This window comes from Cyphellophora attinorum (assembly GCF_001299255.1).
Source record: "Cyphellophora attinorum strain CBS 131958 chromosome Unknown Contig27, whole genome shotgun sequence".
Taxonomy (NCBI): Eukaryota; Fungi; Ascomycota; class Eurotiomycetes; order Chaetothyriales; family Cyphellophoraceae; genus Cyphellophora; species Cyphellophora attinorum.
Window position 1 is genome coordinate 232,511 of NW_017253255.1, and position 25,437 is coordinate 257,947.

At 54.5% G+C, this 25,437-nt stretch overlaps 9 protein-coding genes across 9 annotated transcripts; 6 read left to right on the forward strand and 3 right to left on the reverse strand.

The window, feature by feature from the left end:
- Positions 1 to 89: 89 nt before the first annotated feature.
- AB675_6049 (uncharacterized protein) lies at positions 90 to 4,952 on the forward strand (the record flags this gene model as incomplete). Its single annotated transcript, XM_018146312.1, has 1 exon — positions 90 to 4,952. One exon carries the CDS (start codon positions 90 to 92, stop codon positions 4,950 to 4,952), a length of 4,863 nt encoding a protein of 1,620 aa, XP_017996916.1.
- Positions 4,953 to 5,292: 340 nt separating this feature from the next.
- Positions 5,293 to 6,585, forward strand: AB675_6050 (Arylsulfatase; the record flags this gene model as incomplete). Its single annotated transcript, XM_018146314.1, has 1 exon — positions 5,293 to 6,585. One exon carries the CDS (start codon positions 5,293 to 5,295, stop codon positions 6,583 to 6,585), a length of 1,293 nt encoding a protein of 430 aa, XP_017996902.1.
- A 98-nt stretch (positions 6,586 to 6,683) lies between these two features.
- On the forward strand, positions 6,684 to 7,649 carry AB675_6051 (uncharacterized protein; the record flags this gene model as incomplete). Its single annotated transcript, XM_018146315.1, has 2 exons — positions 6,684 to 6,815; positions 6,942 to 7,649. 2 exons carry the CDS (start codon positions 6,684 to 6,686, stop codon positions 7,647 to 7,649), a joined length of 840 nt encoding a protein of 279 aa, XP_017996884.1.
- A 682-nt stretch (positions 7,650 to 8,331) lies between these two features.
- On the forward strand, positions 8,332 to 9,792 carry AB675_6052 (uncharacterized protein; the record flags this gene model as incomplete). The annotated part of the gene is made up of 1 exon (XM_018146316.1): positions 8,332 to 9,792. One exon carries the CDS (start codon positions 8,332 to 8,334, stop codon positions 9,790 to 9,792), a length of 1,461 nt encoding a protein of 486 aa, XP_017996941.1.
- A 209-nt stretch (positions 9,793 to 10,001) lies between these two features.
- AB675_6053 (uncharacterized protein) lies at positions 10,002 to 13,057 on the forward strand (the record flags this gene model as incomplete). The annotated part of the gene is made up of 2 exons (XM_018146317.1): positions 10,002 to 12,046; positions 12,091 to 13,057. The coding sequence occupies 2 exons, from the start codon at positions 10,002 to 10,004 to the stop codon at positions 13,055 to 13,057; spliced, it is 3,012 nt and encodes a 1,003-aa protein (XP_017996887.1).
- A 525-nt stretch (positions 13,058 to 13,582) lies between these two features.
- On the reverse strand, positions 13,583 to 17,016 carry AB675_6054 (SH3 domain-containing YSC84-like protein 1; the record flags this gene model as incomplete). Its single annotated transcript, XM_018146318.1, has 8 exons — positions 13,583 to 13,735; positions 13,793 to 13,843; positions 13,900 to 14,041; positions 14,090 to 14,218; positions 14,269 to 14,461; positions 14,511 to 14,888; positions 15,530 to 16,859; positions 16,906 to 17,016. The coding sequence occupies 8 exons, from the start codon at positions 17,014 to 17,016 to the stop codon at positions 13,583 to 13,585; spliced, it is 2,487 nt and encodes an 828-aa protein (XP_017996970.1).
- Positions 17,017 to 17,634: 618 nt separating this feature from the next.
- AB675_6055 (uncharacterized protein) lies at positions 17,635 to 19,998 on the forward strand (the record flags this gene model as incomplete). The annotated part of the gene is made up of 1 exon (XM_018146319.1): positions 17,635 to 19,998. One exon carries the CDS (start codon positions 17,635 to 17,637, stop codon positions 19,996 to 19,998), a length of 2,364 nt encoding a protein of 787 aa, XP_017996885.1.
- A 295-nt stretch (positions 19,999 to 20,293) lies between these two features.
- AB675_6056 (Superoxide dismutase [Cu-Zn]) lies at positions 20,294 to 21,214 on the reverse strand (the record flags this gene model as incomplete). Its single annotated transcript, XM_018146320.1, has 4 exons — positions 20,294 to 20,413; positions 20,556 to 20,707; positions 20,936 to 21,115; positions 21,202 to 21,214. The coding sequence occupies 4 exons, from the start codon at positions 21,212 to 21,214 to the stop codon at positions 20,294 to 20,296; spliced, it is 465 nt and encodes a 154-aa protein (XP_017996871.1).
- Positions 21,215 to 21,648: 434 nt separating this feature from the next.
- Positions 21,649 to 22,828, reverse strand: AB675_6057 (Transaldolase; the record flags this gene model as incomplete). The annotated part of the gene is made up of 5 exons (XM_018146321.1): positions 21,649 to 22,269; positions 22,320 to 22,484; positions 22,537 to 22,655; positions 22,704 to 22,734; positions 22,790 to 22,828. The coding sequence occupies 5 exons, from the start codon at positions 22,826 to 22,828 to the stop codon at positions 21,649 to 21,651; spliced, it is 975 nt and encodes a 324-aa protein (XP_017996956.1).
- Between the last annotated feature and the right edge of the window lie 2,609 nt (positions 22,829 to 25,437).

Here is a 25,437-nt window from a genome sequence, read left to right on the forward strand (position 1 = left end):
CGCCTCGCGTAGATTTCCGCGCCTCGTGTATTTCTCTTTCCATATGCGTCGTTGCATCGTCAAGCCATCTCGACGTATGGCCGTCTCACATGCTTTCTACGAGCAGCGTAGTCAGCAGCCAGGTCTGTCACTATGTTGGCCCAGGTGCCCTTCCCATTAGTCAACTCCTCCAGCTCGAGCGGTATCGTGGTTTCGCACCAGGCACGAAACCACCAGCCGACGTGCTTCAGACGAGAAGGAATATACACACAGCTCGACGGGGTTTTGGCGGCACTCCCAAACCATTCTCCGAGTCTACATCATCCGGCCTGCAGAAAGATCAGAAATGCTCGCTCAGGAACGACCGGAGGTCCTTCCAGTCTTCTGCGCAAGCATCTGGCCTGTGGGGATGGATTTCCAGTGCTGTATCAAAACCACCGGAGAAGGAAGTGCCCGAGCCGAAGTACAAGAAGGGCAGACGGGTGATAGAGCCCTCTACTAGCCTGCCGGAACATGTCGTCGACGCAATCCCTCGTCTTGTTGAGCAGTATATGACAACATACTCCGAAGGCAAGTATGTGCAGATGGGGCACATCACCTACTACATTCAAGAGGAGCTGAACCTCAAAGCGACCCTGGGCGAGAGGGTCTACCGGGATAACTACCAGAGAATCATATCCTTGATCACGACTCCGCTGAACAATAGACGAAAGTATGAGTTGACGAACGCGGGTGGCAAGTATTGGTACCGTCGGAAACCCAACGAAGGAGCTCCGCAGAGCAGGGTCGTCAAAATTCCAGTCTCTCCAGACGCCCCAAAACTGCCGACGCCTAAGGAAGCATTGCTCAAAGCTGCGGCCACCGGTCCGGCCGCAAAGCCGGATCTGGCCCAAAACTACAACCAGGTGCTATTGATGTCTCCTCAGGACGAGGCAATATGGCAATTACGAAAGGGACTCGGGGAACTTCGCGCCTACAGGCCCACTGGATCGTCCAGAACACCGCGCAAAGGCGACCTCTTTGCTGCTTTTGATTACGATCTTGCATCTGAACGGACAAGGTCACTGTTCGCTTTCAATCCTGAGGCGCACGGGTTCTTACTCTCTTCCTTGAAAGCGCACATCCCTGAGGACCATCTCTGGCTAATGACGAGGCAGCGGTTGCTCGACTTTTGTGATAAATTGGTAGCATGTGAGCACGGATTTGAGGCAGTCGAACGTTACCACATGGAACTTCAACACCACGACAAGCTCTACCAGAGGGATGTGGTGTCTGTTCTCAGGAGACTCGAGTCCAGGCTTACCAAGGTCTATAGGCAAGGCATTACGCATGATATGCAAGTACATCGAAAGCCTCGCGCCGGTGCTCGAGCTACAATCACAAATCATATGCTTGAGCAGAGCGCGATAATTGTCTATCAGATAAGGACCGACCTTGGCGAGTTGTCCACAACGCTTGAAGAGAAAGGAAAATTGATCGCGGCCAAGTTCCTCGAACCTATCGAACGTCAAATCCGCGAGGTCGAGGAACAATACGCAGACGCCGAAGCAGAGTTGTCCGCCATACGCCAGCGGCACATCAACTCTATACCTCAACGGTTGCGATCCAAGAAAGACCGAGAAGCAGAGATTGACTTGCAAGTCCGTCGCCTACGAGGCGTCCGAAGAACGGAGAAAGGATCTTCTTCGGAGAAAGGATCGGAGTACCTGAGAGGGCGTCAGCACACCCTCATAGATAACCTCTCCGAGAGTGCCAAAGGCATGAATCCATTGCTGCGAGAATTGTTTGACGAGATGACGGAAAAAGGCTACATCAGCCGGCTCGAGGCCGACAAGGAACATATTCGACTAGGAACCCTTCTCCAATTCGACCTGGAGAAGGATTTGGATCGTTGGTTTCACAAACTGCGAGGGCACCGGTACAGACGCTTGCAAGCAGAGGCTGGGCCGGAGATTGTAGCTTTGCGCCCGTGGACACCTTATAGCGACATGATCGACGATATACATGGCAACATCGAGGATATTCGCGACATTATTCGCTGGGCGTCGTCCTTGTTACTGACCAAGAAGACAAACGCGCAACTCGAGCTCAGGGGCATTATCCAGCAGCTTCACGTACTGCTGCGGGATAACCAGGAAATGTCCACATTCGCTCGGTGTCTCTGCAGCAATGAATTTGTATACGCCAGTTCAGCCTCGCCATTACGGACTTCTCTCACGTTGACCTTCAGGCCGTTTTGGTTCTTCACAAACTTTTGGGACGAAATGCATAAACAAGTGCACGGTGAATGTATTTTCTTTTTAAGCATTCGTCTCGATCTCAGCCTGCACCGTGGGCGCAGCAGTCGGGCCAGATCTCGCGAGTCTGCTCGCTTGGACAAGCTCGTGAAAATTTACTTTTCTATCAGAACTTCGATGAAACAAATCATCATCGAGCTGGAGGACGCCTACTGGGTCATCACAAGCGAGTGTCTGAAGAGGCGTTCGAACATCGAGGACAACAGCAATAATACCGATCTCCAGCCGTTCCTCAATACTTCGTATGCTCAAGGTCGCGGCCCTCTCTGGCAGCGTGAGTTGAACGGTCTGGCTATCGACCAGCCTAAGCAAACCCTGGGAATCTCTAAGTTCCAGCCATCGCCTCGTTCAGCCATGTATCCACAGCACTCAGATCGCAAATTCCCGGTATACCTCTTGTGCAGCCCATACAGCATCAGCAAAGCTGTTGCTGAACTTCGTAGGACTGAAGCTATCGGCGTGTACGCGCACACCCGCATCATCAAGAAGCCGTGGGACAGATCGTCCGAGCGTAGTGTACTAGATATACTCGTCATCTCGACTCCGACGCGGGCTTACCTGATCAGCCCAGACGTTGTCCTGCGCCGTGACGGGTCCTTCAAGGGCAAAATGCTGGACGATCTCGCAGAACTCTTGTCAGACACATCTACGGTTAAGATAGTTGACAACTTGTACAAGACGAGAGAGCACCTGGACCATCAATTTACTTCAACACGCTCTCGAATAGTTCTCGGACCGTTGTCGTCATCCATACCATACGAAAACATCAGCTTACCGGAGCCCTCGAACAGGTTTCCCGAGAACATATCCGCTCTAGTCGACCGTGCGCGTGCCCCGTTGTGCTGGTATATGGGCGAGCAGCACGAACACCTCATGCGATACACAGACGAAGCCAGCAAACAGCTGCCAGAGATCGGTCCCGTCTGCATTGATCCGGAGAGTGAGTTCGGATTCGGAACGCCTCTCGCACACGGCGGTCGGCAGGCGTACAGTAGAGACGACTGGTTGTATAAATTCTCTCTTGACATGACGAAGCGCTTCGAACCATGCGGAGAGCTTGACCAGGACGCTCGGCGGTCTCTCGCGGCCTACTACATGGCTACGACTTTCGGCGAAGACCGTGAGACAATTTGTCGTGTCGCGGGCGTTTCCAACGCACCTGAGATTGTCGCCGTAGCTGCGAGGAAGCACGGACTCCCGTACCATGATTGGCACAAGGCATTATTCGAAGACTCTTTAGTACCTGCCGGAAGCACACCAGTCTCGGCCGAATCCCAACAGCACCAGGTTGGTGGCCATGAAGTGCACGAACACGAGCTACACGCACTGGGCAGCTTGACGGCGTGGTCTCCCGCAAGCTTGGACCCGACGGAGCACGAAGACGATCTCGTTTACAGACCAGTCAGCGAAATACCAGCCTTTACCGCATATATGAGTGACCTCGAGGAGGGCGCTGAGTACACGCAAATCGATTCTCAACGGGACCTCCAACGTGGTAAAATTGTAGTGGCGCGGGACATGGCCTACGAGCTCCAGACTTGGAGACGGAACTGGGAGCAGGGGCGAGCGAGACCTCTTGTGCGATGGAGCAGCCAACAGGAAAGGCGTGCGACCCAAGCAACCAGGCGACCTAGCTTGGAGCGTGCTTTGCGCGGAGCTACCAATAAATTGAAGAAAACGCTAAAAAAGCAGACAGTTCAGGAGCCGGCCAGTTGGACACCTATGCGAGCTCTCCCCGGCGGGGACGGGCAGGACGGTGCATCGAGTTCAGTCAAATGGGGTCCCTCGACAGCATCAGCCAAGCGACCGGAATTGGGATCGCCACCGAAAAGCAATCGGCAAGGTTCGAAAGTCATAGAGGGGATAGGAATCAAGTATCCCCCCACGATCTCGAGTTCGAGAACGGCGAGACAAGCCGCGGCTCTTGAATCAACAGATCAAGGAGCCAGACGCGGACAGGGCCGTAAGAAGAGCCGGGTGTTCACTGCAATCAAGATCAAAAAATACGCCAGCCTTACGTTCAGGAAGTACAACAGCATCGCATCCAGTAAAGCCGACAAGGACTCACATGCGGCAGATCAAGCAGCCAGACGCGGACAAGGTCGTAAGAGGAGCCGGATGTTCACCGCAATCAGAAGAGTTGAGCACACTGCGATCAGAAAAGTCGACAGGCCTGCACTCAGTCAGGTCGACAAGGACTCACAAGCGGGTGTCGCAAGTACCATGATGAGTTCGGAATCATTCGCTGCACGAGCGTCGTCACCAGTGACGACGAAATCCAAGCCGACGCCTGAAGCAATGTCCACTTTGAACATAAGCTATCGATCGGTTCTAGTAACAGGGCAATCGTCGGCGGACGGCCACATACTGCCATCACAAGGTCCGGGCAAGTCAGGAGCGAAAAGCACGTCATTTGCAGCCAAAGCTGATGGCCAATCAACCATGAAAAAGCAAGCGAAACCTTCGTCGCTCAGAATCACCTACCAGTCTTCTGATCCACTTCCTACGGCGGGAGCAAGACAACCGCCACGCAGGCTACGCAAGAGCGCGGCGCAGGTGGAGCGATTAAACAATCCCAAAAGAAGCGGACGCCACCAAAGCTGCCGAAGAAAGGCGCACTACTTCCGACTGGTAAAGTTGGCCCAACTCGACCTTCCCGAGGCAGTAAACTTGTAGACTTGAGCGACAAGTTTCCGACCTCGTAGTGCAATAAGCTGTCGAGGATTACGTCTAACTGCCTTAATAACGATGCAGTGCAGTAAAGCATAATGTAGAGGGTCATCTCATTCTTCATTCCACAGCCTATTCGGAGCCAGGCTCGAAGCCATCCCTGATGTAATGTCCTGACGCAGATAATGCCTTCCAGCGACTTCACGATTCTCTTACCCAAGTCCTCCGTGCCTTGATGGTATGCTCAAAAGGATCCGCTAAGCTCGCCGCAATGCCAATCCTTGGCAATACGTTAACCTCAATCGCTTTGTAAGTCCAACGTCTCCATATATAAGCAACAACAACCATGAGCATTCTCGTGCTGCTGGTTGTCCGAAGCATTCGACGTCTGTTACTACTGTCAGCATGGCTGGCGCCGTTAGCCGTCCCAGTTGCAGCAACGCAGCATCCGCTCCCACAGCATCATGCCACTCCGCCCGCCAAGCCGAACATTCTTGTCATCCTCACCGATGACCAGGACCTGCACATGGACTCGCTATCCTACATGCCAAACCTGCAGAAACACCTGATCGATGAAGGTCTCTTCTTCCGCCACCACTACTGCACAGTCGCCCTGTGCTGCCCCTCCCGCGCTTCAATCTGGACTGGCAAGGCCGCCCACAACACCAACATCACCGACGTCAATCCGCCCCATGGCGGCTACCCAAAGTTTGTAAGTCAGGGCTTCAACGACAACTACCTCCCCCTCTGGCTCCAAGACCTCGGCTACACCACCTACTACACCGGCAAGCTCTTCAACGCGCACTCCGTCGTCAACTACAACAAACCGTTTCCCCGCGGCTGGAATGAATCCGACTTCTTGCTCGACCCGTACACCTACGAATACCTCAACGCCACCTTCCAACAAAACACCGACCCTCCAGTCAGCCATGAAGGATCCTACTCCACCGACGTGCTGATCAACAAATCCCTCGCCTTCCTCACCGCCGCCGTATCCCAGCGCCCAGACCATCCATTCTTCCTCACCATCGCCCCCACGGCACCGCACAGCAACGTCCACATCCACTCCGCCCTGATCAACTCGACCTTCACGAACAAATCCGTCACACAATCCCCACCCATTCCCGCAGCCCGCCACGCACACCTGTTCGAAAACATCACCGTCCCACGCACGCCACACTTCAACCCATCCCAACCCCAACGCGGCTCGGCATCCTGGATTTCCAACCTGCCCCTACAGAACGGAACGAACATAGCATTCAACGACCACTTTTACCGTTCGCGCTTGCGTGCGCTGCAGCCCGTTGATGAGCTTATCGATTCCATCATTGCCAAACTCGAGGCGGCGGGACAATTGGAAAACACGTATATAATCTACACGACCGACAACGGGTACCATATCGGACAGCACAGGCTACAGCCGGGGAAGCAGTGCGCGTTCGAGGAGGATGTTAGTGTGCCGTTCATTGTGAGAGGGCCGGGGGTTCCGAGGGGGGTCAGCACTGGTGGTGGGGTGGTGACGAATCATGTTGATATTGCGCCAACGATTTTGAGGCTGGCTGGGTGGGAGGCGGGTGCGGGCGAGGAGCGTGTGGGGATGGTGGAGAAGTTTGGGCTTGATGGCGCGGTTATGCCTTGACGGAGGATGCGTTGCAAGATGCTAGCAGGACAACCGACGGTGAGACAGAGGGTAGCTATAGGCAAGAGCATGTCAATGTAGAGAGCTGGGGTCTGATCATGAGTGAGGGCAATTACGGGGCGGACCTGTTCATGAACCATACGTACAAGGCGTTGAGGGTGATTGGGCAAGGGTATAATTTGCTGTATACCGTGTGGTGTTCGGGCGAGAGGGAGCTGTATGACTTGATTGTGAGTGCTTCTTTCCTTAGGCTTGGTGTGACTCCTTTGCTCGGGCTTTCTCTGCTCTGCGATTGTCGAAAGCACTGATCTTCGCTTGAGTGAAAAGAGCCTGTCGTACTGATCTGCCTCGAACAGGCGGACCCATACGCCCTCGACAACATCCACCCACCGATGCAGCCAATGACCAACAACAACATCACCGGCCGACGCAGCTTTCTCAACGACTCGCTCAGCAACAACACCATAGACTTCCACACCGAAACCCCACCATCCCCCCTCGCCGCCGACCTACATGCCCCGCCAACATACTTCTCCTCCCAAGCAACCACCCTAACGAAGTCCAACCTTCCGCTCGAAGTTCCCATCGAACGCCTCCTCCAACGCCTCAACGCCCTCCTCGCCCTCCTCAAAACCTGCAAAGGGTGCGCCTGCACGCACCCCTGGGAGTTCCTCTGTCCTTACCCGCATTGCTCTCCCTTCCCACCATTATGCCCGACCTCTCCATCATTTCCATCTCCGGCCATCAACTCCACTGGACCCGCAGACAAACCCGTGGCAGGCGCGGCTAATCCTCCTAACGCAATCCGAAACCTCCGTGAGGCGCTAGATCCGTTCTGGGACAATTGGTTCGACAGCACCACGGAAGACTGGGCGTTTTCGTGGTGCGAGCTGGGGTATATTGCCGCGGCGGAGATGGGGGGCCCTTGGGGTTCGGGCGCGGCGATGGGGCTGGAAGTTGATGTGGGTGCTCTTGAACGGGAGGGGAATGGTGGGGTAGGAGGACAAGGACTGGAGGTGGAGGAAGGGAAGGGGAGTGCGGATGTGGTGAGGACGGAACTCTGATTTTGGGATACATAGAAGACCTTACTTAATCAGACTGGCAAACACTGGCACCGTCATTAAATGTCTGGTCGTTGATGGTGATATAGGTTGTCACCAACTCACAAGTATATTCACCTGCGTATCTCGCCACCACTTGCAGGCAGGTTATGAGACGAGACGCCATTCATTCTCAGCCATGATATTCCGGAAGACCACTTGTCTTAGTGGTATCTATGTGGAAGTCAAAGCAAGAAAGGACGAGGTGGAGCCAGTACAAAGGTAACAGGACGCCATCTAAGGGCAACAAGCGCCGTTTGTCATCCGGCGAGTGGAAAGACCTCAGGTTATTGACCCAGTCATCCGGTCTATTGTAAGTCGACAACTCGACCAAAAGCCCTTATTGAGAAAAAGTCAACCTCTCCCCAGGGTCAGCGAAAAGTTATTCCTTAGCGCCAGGCAGCAGAGATGCGCTCAGTGACAAAGCGACGCGTATCCACGTCGATGTCGACGCGAAAAACCCCCAATGTCGGCTTTTGGGGGTGCGACGTGAGTCACGGCATCGGCCTTTCTCACTTCACCATGAAAACGCAACATCGTTGTGCGTAGGTGTTACGAACGGAATCTCAAACGCCACCAGGTGCATGAGTGTATACCGTCAGCCTGCGCACGGACATTGCACAATTCGCGATTCTCAAAAGCAAGAATGACCATGGACAAGCCACGCAAATGGCTGACGACTATCGCCGATGAGATCGGTTTGCTTCATCTCATTCACTCCCCGCTCGACGTCAAGATACTCTGCTTCCAAAGGACCGTCCGCTTCCTCGCCTATGGCTCTACCACGCTCATTCTGGTTCTCTTTCTGCGCGCTCTCGACATCTCAGAAGAACGCATAGGCCTGTTCATGACGTTGACGCTGTTCGGCGATGTCTTCGTATCGCTCATATTGACGGTGATTGCGGATGGGCTTGGTCGGCGGCGGACGCTTGCGATGGGTGCGCTTCTGATGGCTGGGTCTGGAGTTGTCTTTGCGCTGAGCAGTAACTACTGGATCTTATTGCTCGCGGCTGTACTAGGTGTGATCAGTCCTAGTGGGAACGAGATCGGCCCATTTCGAGCAGTCGAAGAGAGCACTATCTCTGCACTCACGGGTCGCGAAGAGCGCACAGGAATCCTCGCGTGGTACACCGTGTTCGGGTATTCAGGCGCTTCCTTGGGAGTGCTGGTGGGAGGCTGGGTGCTGAGGCTGGTTCAGAAAACGCAGGACTGGGATGCGCTGGACAGCTATCGCTTGGTGTTCTGGGCGTATGCTGTGCTTGGACTGACCAAGTTTGCTTTGTGCTTGCTCTTGAGCAACGCGTGTGAGCCAGAACGGAAGGAGACCGTGTCCGGTGACGCACGCCGGCCGCTGCTTGCGGGGCAGGAGGAGAACGTTGCGGTCCCTATTCCAAATGACAGACCACACCTGGAGGACTCTGATGAAGAGCCGAAAGAGAGCTTGTTCTCGAAGCTGACTCCTAATATTTCCCAGCAGTCGGCTTCACTACTATGGAAGTTGTGTTTGCTCTTCGCCATGGACTCCATTGCATCCGGACTCACTCCCGCGTCCTGGGTGACTTATTTCTTCTCGCAGAAATTTGGTTTACGAGAAGACCAGCTCGGAACTCTGTTCTTTGTGGCGAACGTTCTCTCTGTCTTCTCGAACTTTGCGGCCGCTCCTCTGGCTAGACGTATCGGTTTGATCAAGACAATGGTGTTCACTCACGTACCGGCTTCGATTGCTCTGGCTTTGATCCCGGTGCCGAATAGTCTGGTACTCGCGATTGGACTACTGGCTGTTCGCTACTGCCTCAACAGCATGGACCAAGCGCCTAGGCAAGCTTTTCTCGCTGCAGCTGTGCAGCCTGAGGAGAGGACTGCCGTGATGGGTACGGTCAACGTTGTGAAGACTCTTTCGCAGAGTGTCGGTCCACTTGTGACTGGAGCTTTGGCAGGAAGGTCGTTATTCTGGGTCTCTTTCATCATGGCGGGATCCTTGAAATTACTCTATGATGTACTAATGCTTGGCTTGTTCCTGGGATACAGGACAGTTGAAGAAAGGGCCGAGGAAACACTGGAGGCAAGTGCAAATGAGGAGGAGGGTGCGCCTGCACCATCACGGTAGCCGATCGTACCTACCTTTACAATGGTAGCGGGTCGTGCCTCACTTTGCTCTTCTCGCAACATCTCACGCTCTGATGGCAGGCACGACTCCTTCATGATCACTTGAGATCGGCGACAGCTCAGCAGCTTTCTCCTCCCACCAAATGTGTAGCATCCCTTATCCCATGGCCCTCAGGCTATGTATAGGGCTGCATTTTGGATACTGACAGTATGGCCTCTCATCAAGCACAACTACATCGATCCAAGTCCGCCACATCAGTCAAAGAACGACGAAAGAACCCACTGCAAGCAACGCCCCAAGATCCAGATGCGTCTCGAGCACATGCCCTAATCGCCGCTCATCGGGCAATGGACCGGACCCGATCACGCTCATCTACTGCCCTTCAGCGCACCGATAGCGCTGCGAGTCGACGCAGCAATGGTACTAGCCAGCGTGTCCAGTTCTCACCTGCGACCCAGCTTCGGAAGCAGCGATCTGTACTACAAAGCAAAGCACCTCACCTCGCTGCCGCACTACAAGTACCTCAAGAGCCACGGTTAGGGTACACATACACTGAGTCAGATCTGACCGAGTTTGAACCCATCATTGAGAACTATGGCGCTGAGCCGTCGTCATACCGTCGAATTCGCCGAACGAAGTCGTTGCTCACACCACGACGTCGCTTCTTCTCCCCACCGAGTCCTCAAATACCTCGCAATCGTGGCCCTACACTCCGGAAATCTACGAGCACCACACATATGGACATTGATGGCGCATCTGAGCCAGGCTTTGGTCTGCGGATCAGAAAGTCGTTCAATTTTCTTAGGCCAAGCTCCCGCATTGATACTCCGGCGAGAGCAGAAACTGTGCCCGGGTCATACGGTGATGCTACTGTTCTCCCCCGTGGGCATTACCTTCACTGTATGCCACAGCCAACTCCAGAGAGGAAGCCATCGACGATCGCTGAGAAGTTCCGCCTACCACGTGTGAATCTTCGGAGGGCTGTACGCTCTCATGCCTCCACTGATCCGCCAGGTAGCATTGACTCTGAAGTGGCGCTTTCAGAGGCAACGCTTCCGAAGCGGGGCTTCTCTGGCAGCCTGCGGAACCGGTTCCTCAAGGTATTCAACAAGTCTGCGAGCAGCAGGAAGAGCTCGATGCCTCCTCAGCAACTCGATGCCACTCGACGCCACTTCAGTGTGGAGCACGACGACCTCGAACATTCGTTGAGCTTTGATGACTATCATGTTGATGAAGACGATGTCTGCCGCCAGAGCTTTTACGTTCCTCCACTAGACGATGAGCCTGATCATTTCTCGTCGACTCTGGAAGCGTTGAACAGCGGTGAGAGCCTGCGTTCGAACAGTCGCTCACGAGTAACAAGCTGGTCAAACTCAACTTCAACCACGGCCTCGACGGCCCGACAGGGTGGCCTTCAGCAGAATCGCCTATCGATCATCAAAGAAGACGCCGGCCCTCATCAACCTTCTTCTTCGGCTGGTCGTCATATTGGCGGCATCAACGTATTCCAAGACCCTCTACCAGAGACAGATGAGAACGGCCGACCGCTGCCTATGGTCGACAGTCAGAGGATCTATTCTGCGCTCATGAAGCGCATTGGTGAAGAAGAAGCAGAGATCGAGCACACCGGAGCAGCTCTGCAAGAGATACACCAGAACAGAGCCAACAGCTACGATGGAAGTGAAGCAGATCTGGCTTTCTCCACAATACGGGCAGTGTCCAAGTCTACACACCACTCGTCAGATCAGGACGAGGACAATGACGAGAATGACAATCATGATAGAGCCAGAGAGCCATTATTGCCTGGTGATCGTAGTGGTACCGGCATCCAACATCAAGCTAATGTTGAGCGGAGACGGGAATTGCTAGTTGAGCAGCAGCAACAGCAAAGCTTCTTTCCGTTCTCCAGTCAGTACAAGCGGTCGACCCCAAGTCCTTTCAGAAAAATGCTAGATGACCGAAAAAGTCAGGATCGCCTCAGGTCGATCGATGATGCCGAAGAGAGGGCGCCTGTCGTTGTGCCGACTGGTCGTGACAAGACCACACGGCCATCTAGACGGGCGGCGCTGAGCAGTGAGAGCCTGTACTCCGTAACCACAAACGGTGGCGAGAACGAGGACTACGTGCCACCCATCGGCAGCATAGACGACCTGCGATATAGCGGTCCTGGCATGGCTACGATCATCTCAGCTCCTGATACTGACGGCGAAGAGCCCAGCAAGTTGCCGGCGTCGGCCAGCAGCAGTGAGCCATCGTGGAGAGGCTGGATCCATGGCAGATGGATAATTTGACGCGCAGCGATTCGAAGGCATCCAAGCATGTCCGTGAGCATGCCCAGATCGATCCCGATGATGTGGGCCTTGATGCAGACAAGACAATACGTCCGCTACCAAAAGCTGGCAACATGAAGAGATATCCTCTTCTCGATCTCCAGGACGGCCCGATGCGCAGCACACCTGTGCCTAAGCGTAGCTCTAGCCTGACGAAGACCCAAAGTGGCCTGCCTAAGCGCAACAGCGTCACCACACTGAAAGATGGCAAATCTGACGAGAGCCGCAAGGCTAGCAGTGGTTTGCGCAAAGTCAGCAGTGACCTGCGCAAAATTAGTCCTGGCAATATCGCTCGCATGCTACGAGAACGCAAGAGTCAGCTTATGTTGCTCAAGGACGATGACAGTGGAAAGGAGAACAAGCCGTCGACGTCCAGCGACTCTCCGCCGATGAGCACACCTGGACGTCTTGGCCTTCAGATGCGCAGCGGTAACGGCAGACTTCGGAAGCGACCCAGTGATGTGGCATCTGGAGTTCGGGACAGCAGTGCCAACACCATCACACCCGGTCGAGAGAAGAAGCTCAACTTCGACAACGAAAGCCCGACAATCAAGGTGTCGCTCTCGGCACGACTCAGTCGACCTTTCAACATGGATGTCCCCGAGTCCAACCGTCCGTTCGACAGCATGTATCTCGGCAAAGGGGAGATGAACAGTTCTGCATCAGGCAATCGCCTGAGTGTTGCGGCCTCTAGCTCTCTGCGTGGTCCTGGAGGGTATGGCGGACTTGGTGGAAATGCCTTCGATGGCGAGAACGACACGGCTCTGCCAGACATGGCTCTCAGCCAGCAGGCCACCAACGAAGCTGGAGACAAGGGTGCATTTCATGGCTTGTGGAACAGCAAGCGCATAGTAAGTGACTTTCTGAAGAGGAGGCGCACGCGTGTGTTTAGCAGTGATGAGAGGGGAAGGGAGGAGTCACCAGCATTTGTATAAGAGTCGGCGATGCAGCAGCAACATGTAATTTGCGGCCAACATGTATCTGTATGGAAGGGCATTGGCTGTTGGTTGTGCAGGATACTAGCATCGTTTCAGGAAAGCAGCATCTATTTTATGCCGGCATGCATTGGTGGAAAAGGGCGTTTGCGTTTACTTGCATGCTTGCATGGCGGTAGAGCATCGTTCAGGAAGCTGGCGAGACCACGGAGCGTTTGCTCGTGTGTATAGAAGCATGGATATCATTCTTATAGCGTCCAACGGGAGGGCATTCCTGATAGACTTAGATCGAGATCGCTACCGAAGTATCCCATGCTTTCAGAGTAAATCACTGCGGCACAGAGACTGCATCCACGCCTGTTGTCCTATGTGTACCGTTGAGCATTTCGCGTTCCCGTCGCACCTAGTATCTGATGTGTATCGTCGAGCGTCCCGCTTCGTTGTCAGCCCTTCGGACCTCCAATCGACATTTCATCGTCACAAGTGCCTGCAAGCAACCTTGTGGACGTGCTACAGTGTCATCGCCTAGGCATCGTCATCACTGAGCTCAATCGTAGGACCGCGCTTTTTGGCAGGTGGCCCAACCTCTTCGACATCAGTGCCATTGTCTCCGCTATCGTACTCATGACCAGGTCGCTTTCGATCCTCAGTCTTGATGCGCGCCCCTGGAAGTCGTGCCTGTGTGATTTGGTCAGTGCATACAGAAACTAAAGGTTTCGTACTCGAGAGACATACCTTCAACTGCTTGACCTGGGCTTTGATATCTTCAACGTCTGGAAGGAGTGCCTAAATCGACCGGTTAGCTGACGGGGTGGATGAATGTTCAAGGTTAGGACACGAACCTCTAACCGTTCGATCTGGGCTTTGATGTCGTCGACATCCGGCTGTGCCATGGTCGGTCCGACCCGCTCTGCCGGAGCTGTTGCTACTGGATCAGGGGGCGGCATGCCATCGGGTGGAAGAATGTCGAGACGCTGGAGGGCACTGTAGCTTGCTTTAGCCCCAACAGCCCGTCAAGGTGGAACAACTTACGCTTTGCTGCGGTAAAAGAAGGTGAAGTTGTGTTTGCGGCCTTGACCTTCGGGCAAGGGCGTCATCTTCGTCATCCTCACCTCGACAGCCCGGCCGTTGGTGCCGTCTCGGATTCCCTTGGGCGTATAGCTAGCGCTGTCAGTGGGGATCCTCCATGCCCTCACCAGGCTCGAGAATACCTGGTAGTTGTATGAATGTCTGCGCCTTTCAAGACCTTCTCCGGGACCGAGTCGAGTGTGTTAGGCAGGTCCCAAGTATCCGCCGGCAAGGAGGTCCTCTCGAGCACGCCGACGCGAAAGACAGTAACTCCAACGGAGCCAAGATGCTGAAGTGTGCCGCGGATGAAACCATCGGGAACCTTTCCGTCGTCATCTGTCAAATGTCAGGACTCCCATCTGTTTAGATGCTGGGATAGACGTACTTTGGCGGAGATCGCTGAACGTAAATGCATAGTCCTTCCATTGTCCAGTACTTTTGTCGAGTCCTGGGACGCTTTTAATGGCCTTGAACTTCACATCTGTGTCTAGAACGGAAGCTGGGCAGGATAGTGCCGCAACACTGTTGAACCAATGCTTGTTGTTGCACGACCAGCCATCGACAGCGAGTGTGATGCAGATGTTTTGTGCACCGTCTCTGCTGAATCCTTTCAGCAGCGTCACTCTGATGGAATACTCTTGACCGGACACTGCTTGAACGTAGCTGCTTGGGTGATCTCTGATCTCAGTGTCAGGATACTCCTCGAGCGGCTCTCCGTTGACCAGAATCTCGACTTTGATGCACTCCGAGGCTGGCATGCTTGCTGTGAAGCGATGTCAGTCGTGATAGCGCTCTCGCGATACCTGGAGACCTGGTTAATGATTATGGGAAGATGAGATACTTATTGTGCAAGAGGCTTTGCAGTTAGCACGAGATTCGCTGAAGAAAAGTGGTGGAAAGGTCCAAATTTCACACCATCACTCGTCTCACTTGCCTGGCCGTTGTGCTTTTCAGATGGCTCTGGAAAGTCATCAACGTGAAGGAATTCCGGTAGCTCGTCCATATAGTCCAGTGCCCTTCCATTGAGCCCGTGGCCATTTATTAGATGTCACTGGCCGCTACCCGAAGGCAGTTGACTTGTAGCGTCGAGCAATATCATTATGCTGTCCATCTCAATAGTCTAGCTCGCTATCGCTCTTGATGTATTCCAGGTCCTGCGGACAGACGTGTCTGCGACCTGAGAAGTCTGCTCATGCGTAAAGCTTTTGTGGGTGGACTCATCAGATTTCAACCGAGTCCAAATGTCATATCCGTAGAATCTTCTCCTGGGTCAAGAGACCTTCCTAAATGTTCGCTGTTCCGCTCAAATATGTAGCATTGGGTATCTCTGACTCCATTTCGTCGTGCAAGGCACACGCAATTTCTCATTCCGCGAACCCAAGTTCCCCCGATTCCATCACTCACAGTAATTGGCCGGAAACGCGCCCTTGACTCCTTTCAATTCGCCTTGCCACCAATCGTCCTTGCTGTCCGTCTGCTTGAGTACCCTGATCTTATCACCCTCCCTGAACACTAAGTCACCGTCGCCCTGACCACTAAAGTCATACAGTGCCGTCACGAAAATCCAGTTGCTGGTGCTTGGCATCCGTGGTGGAGGAGGGGGCGGCTTCTTCTTACCGATGGGCAGGGTCGAGGTTGCTGAGGCCAGACTCGACATTGAGGAGGGGGTTGTGAGGGTGTGGCCGCCGGCGGAGGTGGTTGAGGTCTGACGGTCGCGGGAGAAGTAGTCCATGTTTGGCCCTGCTGGGGAGAAGGTTGCGACGCCCGTGGAGAGGGGTGTCTGGTATGCGGACGCAGCACCAGGTGAAGGCATAGGCGGTGGTGGCTGTTCTGCGGGCGAGAGCATGTAGCTTGAAGGCGAGGGAGATGAGGAGATCTTGGCTTTGTTGCCGAAGTCTGGCGATGGAGGTAGGGCTCGAGCGGGCGAGGGTGATGGGTTCCGGCCAGACAGAGCAGAGTGGGCGCTTGGTCGTCTGTTGCCGTTTGTGTAGCCATTTTGCTTCTCCTGGTTCATTGGCATGCGTACGGCTTTGCCGCTGGCGATTAGCATTAGGGACTCGACCTCTTTCTGGACTGGCAAGAAGTCATCTGACCATATCCGTACGACTTCGTCCATGGCTGGAGCAGGGTTTGGGAAGCCTTCTTGTGTGCAGTAGGTGTGTATCGAGGTGTAGTAGTGTCCCAGTAGGGTATTTTGTATCTCGATCTGAGCGGCCAGGATATGCGGCAGTAGGGAGAAGACGGCGGCCAATATGGGTGGCAGGACTTGCCGTAGATGCTCGTCCGCACTGCTGTACGCTTCGGTGGCAGCATGAAGGTCTGCCTGATTCTTGTTGAGCGCTATCTGCTCGCGATCGGAAGGCTTTGATTTCTTGGAGCCGCTGTCAACCCGTGATGAGTATCTCTCGTAGTCGAGTTTGCGGTCTTCTCTCTTCTTGATCGTCTTCTTCATGGTCTGTAGGCTGTCTTTGGCGGACTGTGCCACCTGTATCATGCGCTTGTCAACCTGGGACAAGTCTTCGGCCAGGTCTGTCTTCAACTCTTCGCTTTCCGCCTTGTAGCGTGCCGTCCTCGCCAAGGTCTCTGGATCTGTTTCGACTGCTTGGTGGCCATGATAGTCGGCACCAGCGCCTAGTATGGGGTGATAGAGCGACTCGAGTTCGACGAGGATGCGTGACTGATGTGTCAGAATAGCAATCCAGGCCTCCTTCCAGGCTTTGGACGATTCGACAATCTAGAGGCGGGTCAGACCTACGACTAGAACGGTTTGGGGCACATACGCGGGTGAGTAAGTGGTCGGCCTCTTCAAAGTCCTTGAGCAGCACTGAGACTTGTTTCTCGTCTGCACTGCGTTTCATATACCTGCCAAAATGCCGCTGCACACTCTGCATATTGGCAAGTGACTGTTGCCGACGACAACGTGGTGGCGGGTGAGCTCACAGCCCGTGTTGTTGGTTGAGGATTCCTTGGCTGGTAATTTTGTTCGGTAGGAACAAGGTACTGCTCAGGGTCTGGGGCCGGCAGGGATAGCCCAACAAGAAGTAACGAGGGGAGGAACTGCCAGTGAGGGAGGGATCAAGGGCGGCGGGATGTTGTTGACAGCAGAGAAGGATCGCTGAAGACGCTTGGAATAACACAAGAACTCGAGGTTAGCAACTTTGAGGCTCAATGACCAGGTTCAATGCGCATGCCCAGTAGCCAGTAAATTAAAATAGTTTGGCTCTCATCTTTCCGCAGCCACGACGCGCGTTGTCATGTGTTTCAGTGTCTCAAACTTTTGCAGTTGCCCTGCTTCTGGCGGTGCTTCTGCTCCTGCTTCCACCGCATTTTTGCCGATCAGCACGGGGAACCACTGCACTACAAGCAGATCATCCGCCTCCACGTGTCTCTGGTGTTGCTCTTCATCGTCACTTGACAATTTAATGTTCGGATCGACTACGTAGACAGGTCTGTATATTTTTTGCAGGCCTGACTGATCATGTCACCCGAGACGCGTCTTACATCTCCTCATGGCCGCCGCAGTCATCAGCAGCGGTGCCTCATTCCACTCGCGATTGTCCACTACTAATGCTTCAGCCCCCGGCACACAAGCCACCGCCCCAGTCCTCGAATTTCGCTGCACATACACGCGTGAGGGCTACAAGAAGCAACCGAAATTTCACGATGGCTTCATCTCGTATCACACCTTTAACAAGGTCATTGTGCTCTATGACGATACGCGACGCGTCGTCACCAATCACCATTACAGAGACGATGACGAGGTTGAGGAAGGCGTGCGGCTGACTTTCGATCGCAGCGTCATCGTCGACGTTGCTGAACCTGCTGGCAAGACTCAGACAGACCTTAATCAGGTGCTGCTTCAGAGAAACAGCCCAGACAGGAGGGCAGCCACTGCACCTCGATTACCACGAGTCGCCGCTGCTACCCAGGGCCGGCCGAGATCACTGCGAGATGTCCTCGGTGCGAGTCAAGGTCCCATCGGACGTGCCCGACTACCCTCACAGACGCCGTTCGAGCAACGACAGATCGAGACTGATTCGCACCCAGATCAGCCACCGGCCAAAAGATTGAAGATTGTGGATGAGAAGGAGAATACTCCAGCGCCTGTTCAGAATAAGGCGAGGTCTGTGAGAGCACCTCAGCGAAGCCCTCCGAGGCAGATCCGGACGTCATGGGCTCCTGGGTCTACGCAAGCCGTTGTCGGTCGTGTTGAGGAGGTTCATAAGCTGTCCTCCGACGACGACGACAGTGACAGAGACCAGCCCGCCCGGACGATTATGGCGAGGCAATCACCTTCGTGTCACAAGCAGCGAAATGCTGTCCAACGGAAAGCCGTCGCGGAGGACTTGGTCAATGAGCTGGTCGACGATGCTATTGGGGACGGCACGCATCTCAAGCAATCCCGTCCAGCTGTACCCAAATCGAAGAAGCCTGCCGTCTCTCGTGCCACACATCAGCCTGCAGCTCGAATCATCGCAAAGAGTACAGAGATCGTACAGAAGCCTGTGGAGCAGCCTGTGCCCGACAAAAGGTTGCCCGCTGAACCGGCACAGCCCTCCAAAGTCACACCACGGATGCCCACGCCAGGTACCTCACAACTACAGCTGTCACGAGAGAAGCCACGAAGAAAGCTGATGTATCGAGCACTCCTGCCCGCCGACTCAGCGTCAGAAGGACCATCCACCAGAACCAAACCCGGGAGCCCTGTGGCAACCATGACCACCAACAAAGACACATCTGCACGGAGCACGAGGCCGCCGGATCGTGCAATGGACAGAGTCCTGCCCGATGTATACGACAGCCCTGCCGTTGCAGAAAGTGACCCGCAGCGGTCTGCTCCCGCGGAGCCAAATCCAACGACCGAGCGTGTCCCTGAAGGGCCAACAGATGAGCCGATTGCCATCGATTCCAGCCCGCTTTTCATGTCACAACCCGATCCGTCGCCTCCATCTCCCGACCAGCATTTGGAAGACGACGATGTCCTTGAGGTGCAGTCGCTGCAGGTCTCAAAGCCGGTCCAACGCGGCGAAAGTAGCGACTATCCCATACCTCTCAGTCCAGAGCCAGACCTGAACCAGCCACCGACACACGCGACTGGAAAACCAATGCTTGGGGTGTCCAGCATTCCAGGAGGGCTGTGGGCATCAGACGTCGATCAAGATGACACGGCCTCGTCCCCAGCGAAACGGACAAGTCAGCAGAAAATGCCACCTCCACCACGACCTAGTGTCCCCGCCCCCGCAAGTAACACAGAGTCAACTTTTCCACCTTCGGAAGTCTCGTCCATCGGCTCTAAAAGATCATTCCGCCGCGTGCTCTCCGAAAACGATGCCTTCACAGAACCCATCACAGCCATTCAGCACACGGAACCATTCCCATCTCTCCTCCCTGATGCCGAGTTTCCACCCACTGCAGCCCTTCTCCGCCCAGCACCACCCAGACAGCAACAAAATCATCAAGCCGCAGCGCCCCTCCGCCGTACCCTCTCCGACCCAGTAATCCAACCGATCGACTCCGCCGCCGCAACGACATCCCACATCACCGCCTTCAACGTCCAGCCTGTGACTGAAGAGCCCAAAGGCGAAGGCGTTACTGGGCCATGGACATTCACGGAGGCGTGGACGCTGTTTGATTTTGAGCGCTGGCCTGAGTGTAAGAAAACGCTACTACCGGGCTGGACGAAGGGTGTTGACGGTGACCCTGGTCAGGGGGAGCATGGAACGAAAGGTGGAGCAGGGATCGGTGCAGGTACTACCGGAGCAGCAAGCGGAAGCGGCTTCTCAAGCGCGAAAGGGCTGTGGATTGGCTTAAGGGACGGGGAGGAGCGAACGGCGCAGGGAAAGGGTGGGCTGCGGGATGAGTGCGTGTTCTAGACGAATTACGATTATGTAGATCATTATCCATGAACCTCATATAGCTCAAGTGGAAGTGAAAACATCGGTTAAGTTGAGCAAGCAATTTTTTTAAGGACACTGCGATGTATATATGTTTGTTTTCTGTGCTAGGTGCAGTGATCGCTCAGGCCCATATGTGCATTCCTAGAGTAGTCTGCCATGTGATCGACCATCAGACATGTTCATCTATACAGTATGTATGTATTCCGGCTGATTTAGATGAGTACCCATGGATATTCCACCGCAACTGTGGCAGCTCAGAGGAGTTGGGGTTTTAGTTGGCGATGCCGATAACGCCACAAGCAGGACGCGGACCCGCATTGCCCGTCTTCTTGGACTCGTCGTTGCCGCCCTTGCCGAGATCGTCGGTGCCGGCGTGAGTTACGACTGTGCGCTTTACTCGAAGTCAGCATATGCTGTAGCCTTATCAAGCACTCCCGATACAAGACCTCTGGTGAATGGGAAGGAGTGACGTTTGTCGCTACAGGGGACAAGAAGGGAGAGGTGATAGTGGAGGAAAGGGGAAATAAACGTACGCCCAAAACGCTATGCTCGCCAATCAACTTGACATGCTCGTCGGTAATGGTGCCCTTGGCGTTGCCCTGGCCGTCGGTCTTGATGTTGCCGAGGTCGCCGACGTGGCGCTCGCTGTCGGAGGGGGAGCCGTGGGGTTTGCCGAAGGGGTTGACTGACAGAATTGTTAGTTTGGGGAGTTCTGGAGCGATTCATGGTTCAGGGACGGTGGGGAAAAGCTGGACCCGTGGGAGGGCCCTCTGCTCATAGAAGTTGAGAGTGGCTCCCTGTTCCAGCGAGGCGTGACTGGACATCGCCGAGCGTTTCCGGCGCCATGCGATCGTCTACCTGCCAGCAGATCCCGAGTCCCACAGGAACCCAGTACAGGAGAAAGTGAACATACAATGCGGTCCAGCACTAGTACACCCATTGGTATTGTCCCCAAACTGGTGGATATGGAACCCGCGCTCCGCGTTGGGATCATGGCCCTGTAGGTCGTAGGTGATGGTGGTGGGACCCGATTCAGAGGACTGCTCAAAGGTCACTTGGCCGGTGACTTTGGAGTCGCCGCGGAGGACTGCGACTGTTCGAGTTTGTCAGCTATGTATTCGAGAGGATGGCGGAGGATCGAGGAGGGCGAGGACGGGGAGAGGGAGGGGCGGAGCATACCAGCTTTGACCATGTTGGCGGTTGTATGGGTCTAGAAGTATTGAGGTTCGTGTGATGGGAAGGTCGAATAGTGTCAGACGTGCGTTGTAGCAAGAGCAAAAGTCAGACGGGATTGGAATCGCAGTTCTAAGTAGACCCTCGGTGCTGTTCTATGTTGTCATTGCACGTCTCGATTGTGTGGTGGGCAAGCGCGAATGAGGGGCTCGAGGGGTTCCGATTCCGAGTCCGGAAATGCCCCGCACGGATCGAGGCGGGTCACGAAAAGATATCATCGGGAATGCCTCCCGTCGTGATCAACCTGCAGCTTTGAAAGTATGAAATTTATTGCGCTCTCTGTTGGAGCTAGAGAACGGTGAGCACACACGCGGACAGCTGACAACGATCTCAGTTGCCCACCATGTAGTCCATGGAGATAGTCATCGGACCCAAACGGTATATATCAGCCAACTAAGCCTTCTCAATCTTCTCCTTCAAAATACCCTTGAGAGTAATAGCATCGGCCGCAAACTTGGAGATACCCTCACGGAGCTTCTCGACCGCCATCTGCTCCTCGTTGAAGTCAAAGCGGAAGAGAGCCTCGTCGTTGATGTACGATTTCTTCTGGATATCGAGGCTCGAAGCCTGGGACGCGTCGAGCTTCTGGGGCACCTTGTCGGTCGAGTTGTAGAGGTCCTCGAGCAAGTTGGGCGAGATGGTAAGGTAGTCGCAGCCGGCCAGCTCGGTGATCTCGCCAATGTTGCGGAAGGAGGCACCCATGACGATGGTCTTGTAGCCGTACTTCTTGTAGTAGTTGTAGATCGCGCCAACGCTCTTGACACCAGGGTCCTCGGTTGCAGGGAAGTCCTTCTTCATGGCGGCCTTGTACCAGTCAAGGATACGGCCAACAAAGGGTGAGATGAGGAAGGCGCCGGCTTCGGCGGCTGCAATGGCCTGGACGAGGGAGAACATGAGAGTCAGGTTGCAGTTGATGCCCTCCTTCTGCAGGACCTCGGCCGCCTTGATACCTTCCCATGTAGAGGCGAGCTTGATGAGAACACGCGACTTGTCAATGCCAACCTCCTTGTAGAGCTGCCAACAATCAGCGTGGAACACTTTGGCTCAGATGGGAACATGCTCACATCGATGATGTGCCGCGCCTTGTCCAGTGAAGCTTGAGTATCAAATGAGAAGCGCGCATCAACTTCTGTTGAGACCTTGCCAGGAACAATTTGCAGGATCTGTCTGCCGAATTCGACTAAGAGTCGGTCGAGGGTGGCGTCGACCTGGGTATCGATGTCACCGCCCTATCCATAGCATTAGTATCTGTTGTTCGGCCGCTCTATTCGAACAACTCACATGGCTCTTTCCGTACTGAACGGCCTCGTCGATGAGCTTGGCATACTCAGGCTTTTTCGAGGCGGCGAGGATCAATGAGGGGTTTGTGGTCGCATCTTGAGGCTTGTACTTCTCGATTGCTGCTGCGTGTCAGCACATGAGCAGATGAACGGGCTAGTATAGCTCACTGTTGAAGTCACCGGAGTCACAGACAACGGTCTGTCCACATGTCAGTTCACACTTCTGGCGAGCAGCGGAGTCAGTGGAAGCATACGGTGCCAGTGGCCTTGAGCTGATCGAGTGACGACGTCATGGTTGCGATTTGTTATGTGTTCAGGTATGAAAATACGAAGGCAGTGAGGTTGTGAGAAACTACGAAATCGCAGACTGTTGAGAATCGCAATGGAACTTGCTTTGTTTGAAAGAAAGCACCTGCAGGGTCAATCAGTGCCATGTCATGGCGGGGCAGCTCTTTCCCTTCACTTTTTTTTTGCCGCTGCCCACCGACGTCTCCGTTACCACTCCTCTTAGCATACCCGTTTGCTTTATTAGCCATGAAACACCTTCGGCTAATGCTCCCGCAGCAACAGCCCTGGACAGCCTCCCGGCGGAGCACGAGTCCACCTGGCCTCAGAAGCCGTATGATGTTCTGGCTCTACAGAAAATGGCTCAGACCACAATAGCCGGTCTCTCCACAACCCATTCTCCGGAGTATATGTCCTCAAAATAATCGGACAGGGCGAGTCTCAACTGGACTGGTAAGGACGCCTCTGTAGGACATCTGCCTTCATCCCCTGTGACCTGTTCAGAAGACTTCCACGTCCGAAGCATGCCAACACTGGTGACTGTGCTTTCAGAGGGGCATTGCTCTTTTAGGAAATCCGATAGCTGAATATCATTACTCAGTACATTTCCGAGGAGAAGCTGACTACGATGCGGACTGAAGTCTTATTCAGCAGCAGACCATTGCATTGCCTGCGTGCTGGATCGTCGGTTCATCGTAGACTGACATCACTTGAGAACGATTTCGCTTGGTGAATGGTATTCGCATGACCGGATGACTCACACTTTGCTGCTAACAAGACCGATTGAGAAGACCGGTTGACCAGAACTCTGAAGAACACTGAACGTGGTGATGACTGAAGTCGGATCATTGAGCTGGCTCATCGCTAGTCGCCACCATGTAGAGTCGAAATTCGATTCCGACTACACGAGACAAGGATCGTCGAAGAAGCTCGCCCCAACGGTAACAGTAGATGCTACTAAGGCGTGGCAATGGCCTGTCCATCGAACCCGTCCGTACAGAGAAGACGGAGACGTCGAGGGTGTCGCGACTACTTAGACCTCGCCGAAGGAGTGAAGGCCCGAAGTAGGCCGAGACAGTCACTTCACTGACTCGGGAAGGAGACGATTACTGTTTGAATTTGCACGGAGGCGCACGAGGTGTAGACATCAGCGAGAAAGAAGATCATGTCGTAAGAACATTTGCGAGGCTAGAAGATTATGATTATTATATATAGTAGTCGGGCGGGTATATATACGTGTGTACCGCCTCTGTCCTTCCCAAAGCTTTCTCGAAGTCAACACTTGGTATCTCAGAAACAGATCGCTCTCCCCATAATACCATCCTGTAGTCCCTGCTTGCGGAACTCGTGCTGCTGCTGAACAGTGCGCTCTTTCCGCAGCACATCACGAACAACGTCCTGTTCCCTCACGCCAAAGATCAAGGTCAAGAACTCCTAGTCCTTGAGCCCAAATGCTTTCCGCAGCATGGGGAATCTTTTCTTCTTTCCCTTCGAACTAAACCCCCCAGGCTCCCACTACTTCCGCCGTCCGTGGTGAAAGTCTCCGACGTCGGTCGCCTCTCAGCCTGAGGACGCATGGTAGATTTGCCATTAAGTTGGACCTTACCTGGTACGCCTCCAGCAGTGGCAGGACGAGCCTCGTTCGTAGATGCGGGTGACTCAGGCAGCGGCCACGAGTCGCTCATAATGCGCTCTGGCCGACGCCGTTGCAGCTTGCCACCAGCTGGAGGAGATTGAGGCCGTTTTGTTGGGGTCAATTGTCCGGTCTGTGCGGGCGGTGTTGCTGGCGCTGTGTTCTCGGCTTGTGCCGGAGCTTCCAGTCCTTTGGCAGCTTCGAGCTTAGCCATGGTCGCTCGGATCATAGCGTCTCTTTCAGCGCTTGAGCCAAAACCCATGTTGTCATCGAAGGGTGTGTCTCCATCGTCGTCGACAGCCTTCTTGGCTGGCGTCGGCGAGTCGGCCGCTGCTCCTCTGAATGGACCATTTTGTTGAGGCCTGGGACTGTCGTTCTTGTTCTTACTTCGGAAGCGACTGAACAGGCCTTTCTTCTTCATCGTGTTGGGTGACAGTGGAACGTCACTGGCTGTGCCAGCCTGTTGCGCTGCAGCAGTGTTGATCGCTAGAGCAGGCTGTAGCTGGCGCTTCTTCTTTTTGTCTTCATCAGAACTGTCTTCCAAGTCTGTCGAGTCGCCATCGTCTCGTCGTTTCGGAATGCCACGTACAGGACGAAGCGCAGGAGCGTCGTCTTCGTCATCACTCGAATCTGCGAATCGAGATCTGAAAGTTGTCGGTCTCGGCGCATCTTCATCGTCCGAGTCGTCAAGCCTGCTTCGTAGCTTTGCTGTCAGCGGCAGCGGGGCCGATCTCTCTGGGCTCTTCTTCCTTCTGCCAAACAGTGAGGATGATCTCTTCTGCTGAGGTGGCTGTCGCAAGGTCGGAGCTGATGCATCCATCGAACCACGCATGGAAGTGCGCATCTGCTGTCCCGGAGCAGGAGAGAAGGGTCGACGGACAGGCGGTGACAACGACCTCACGGCACCGCGACCAGCTGGCTGTGTCGGCACTGAAGCGGCGGGAGCCGCTCCACGCATGCTGCTGCGCATATTGTAGCCGCCAC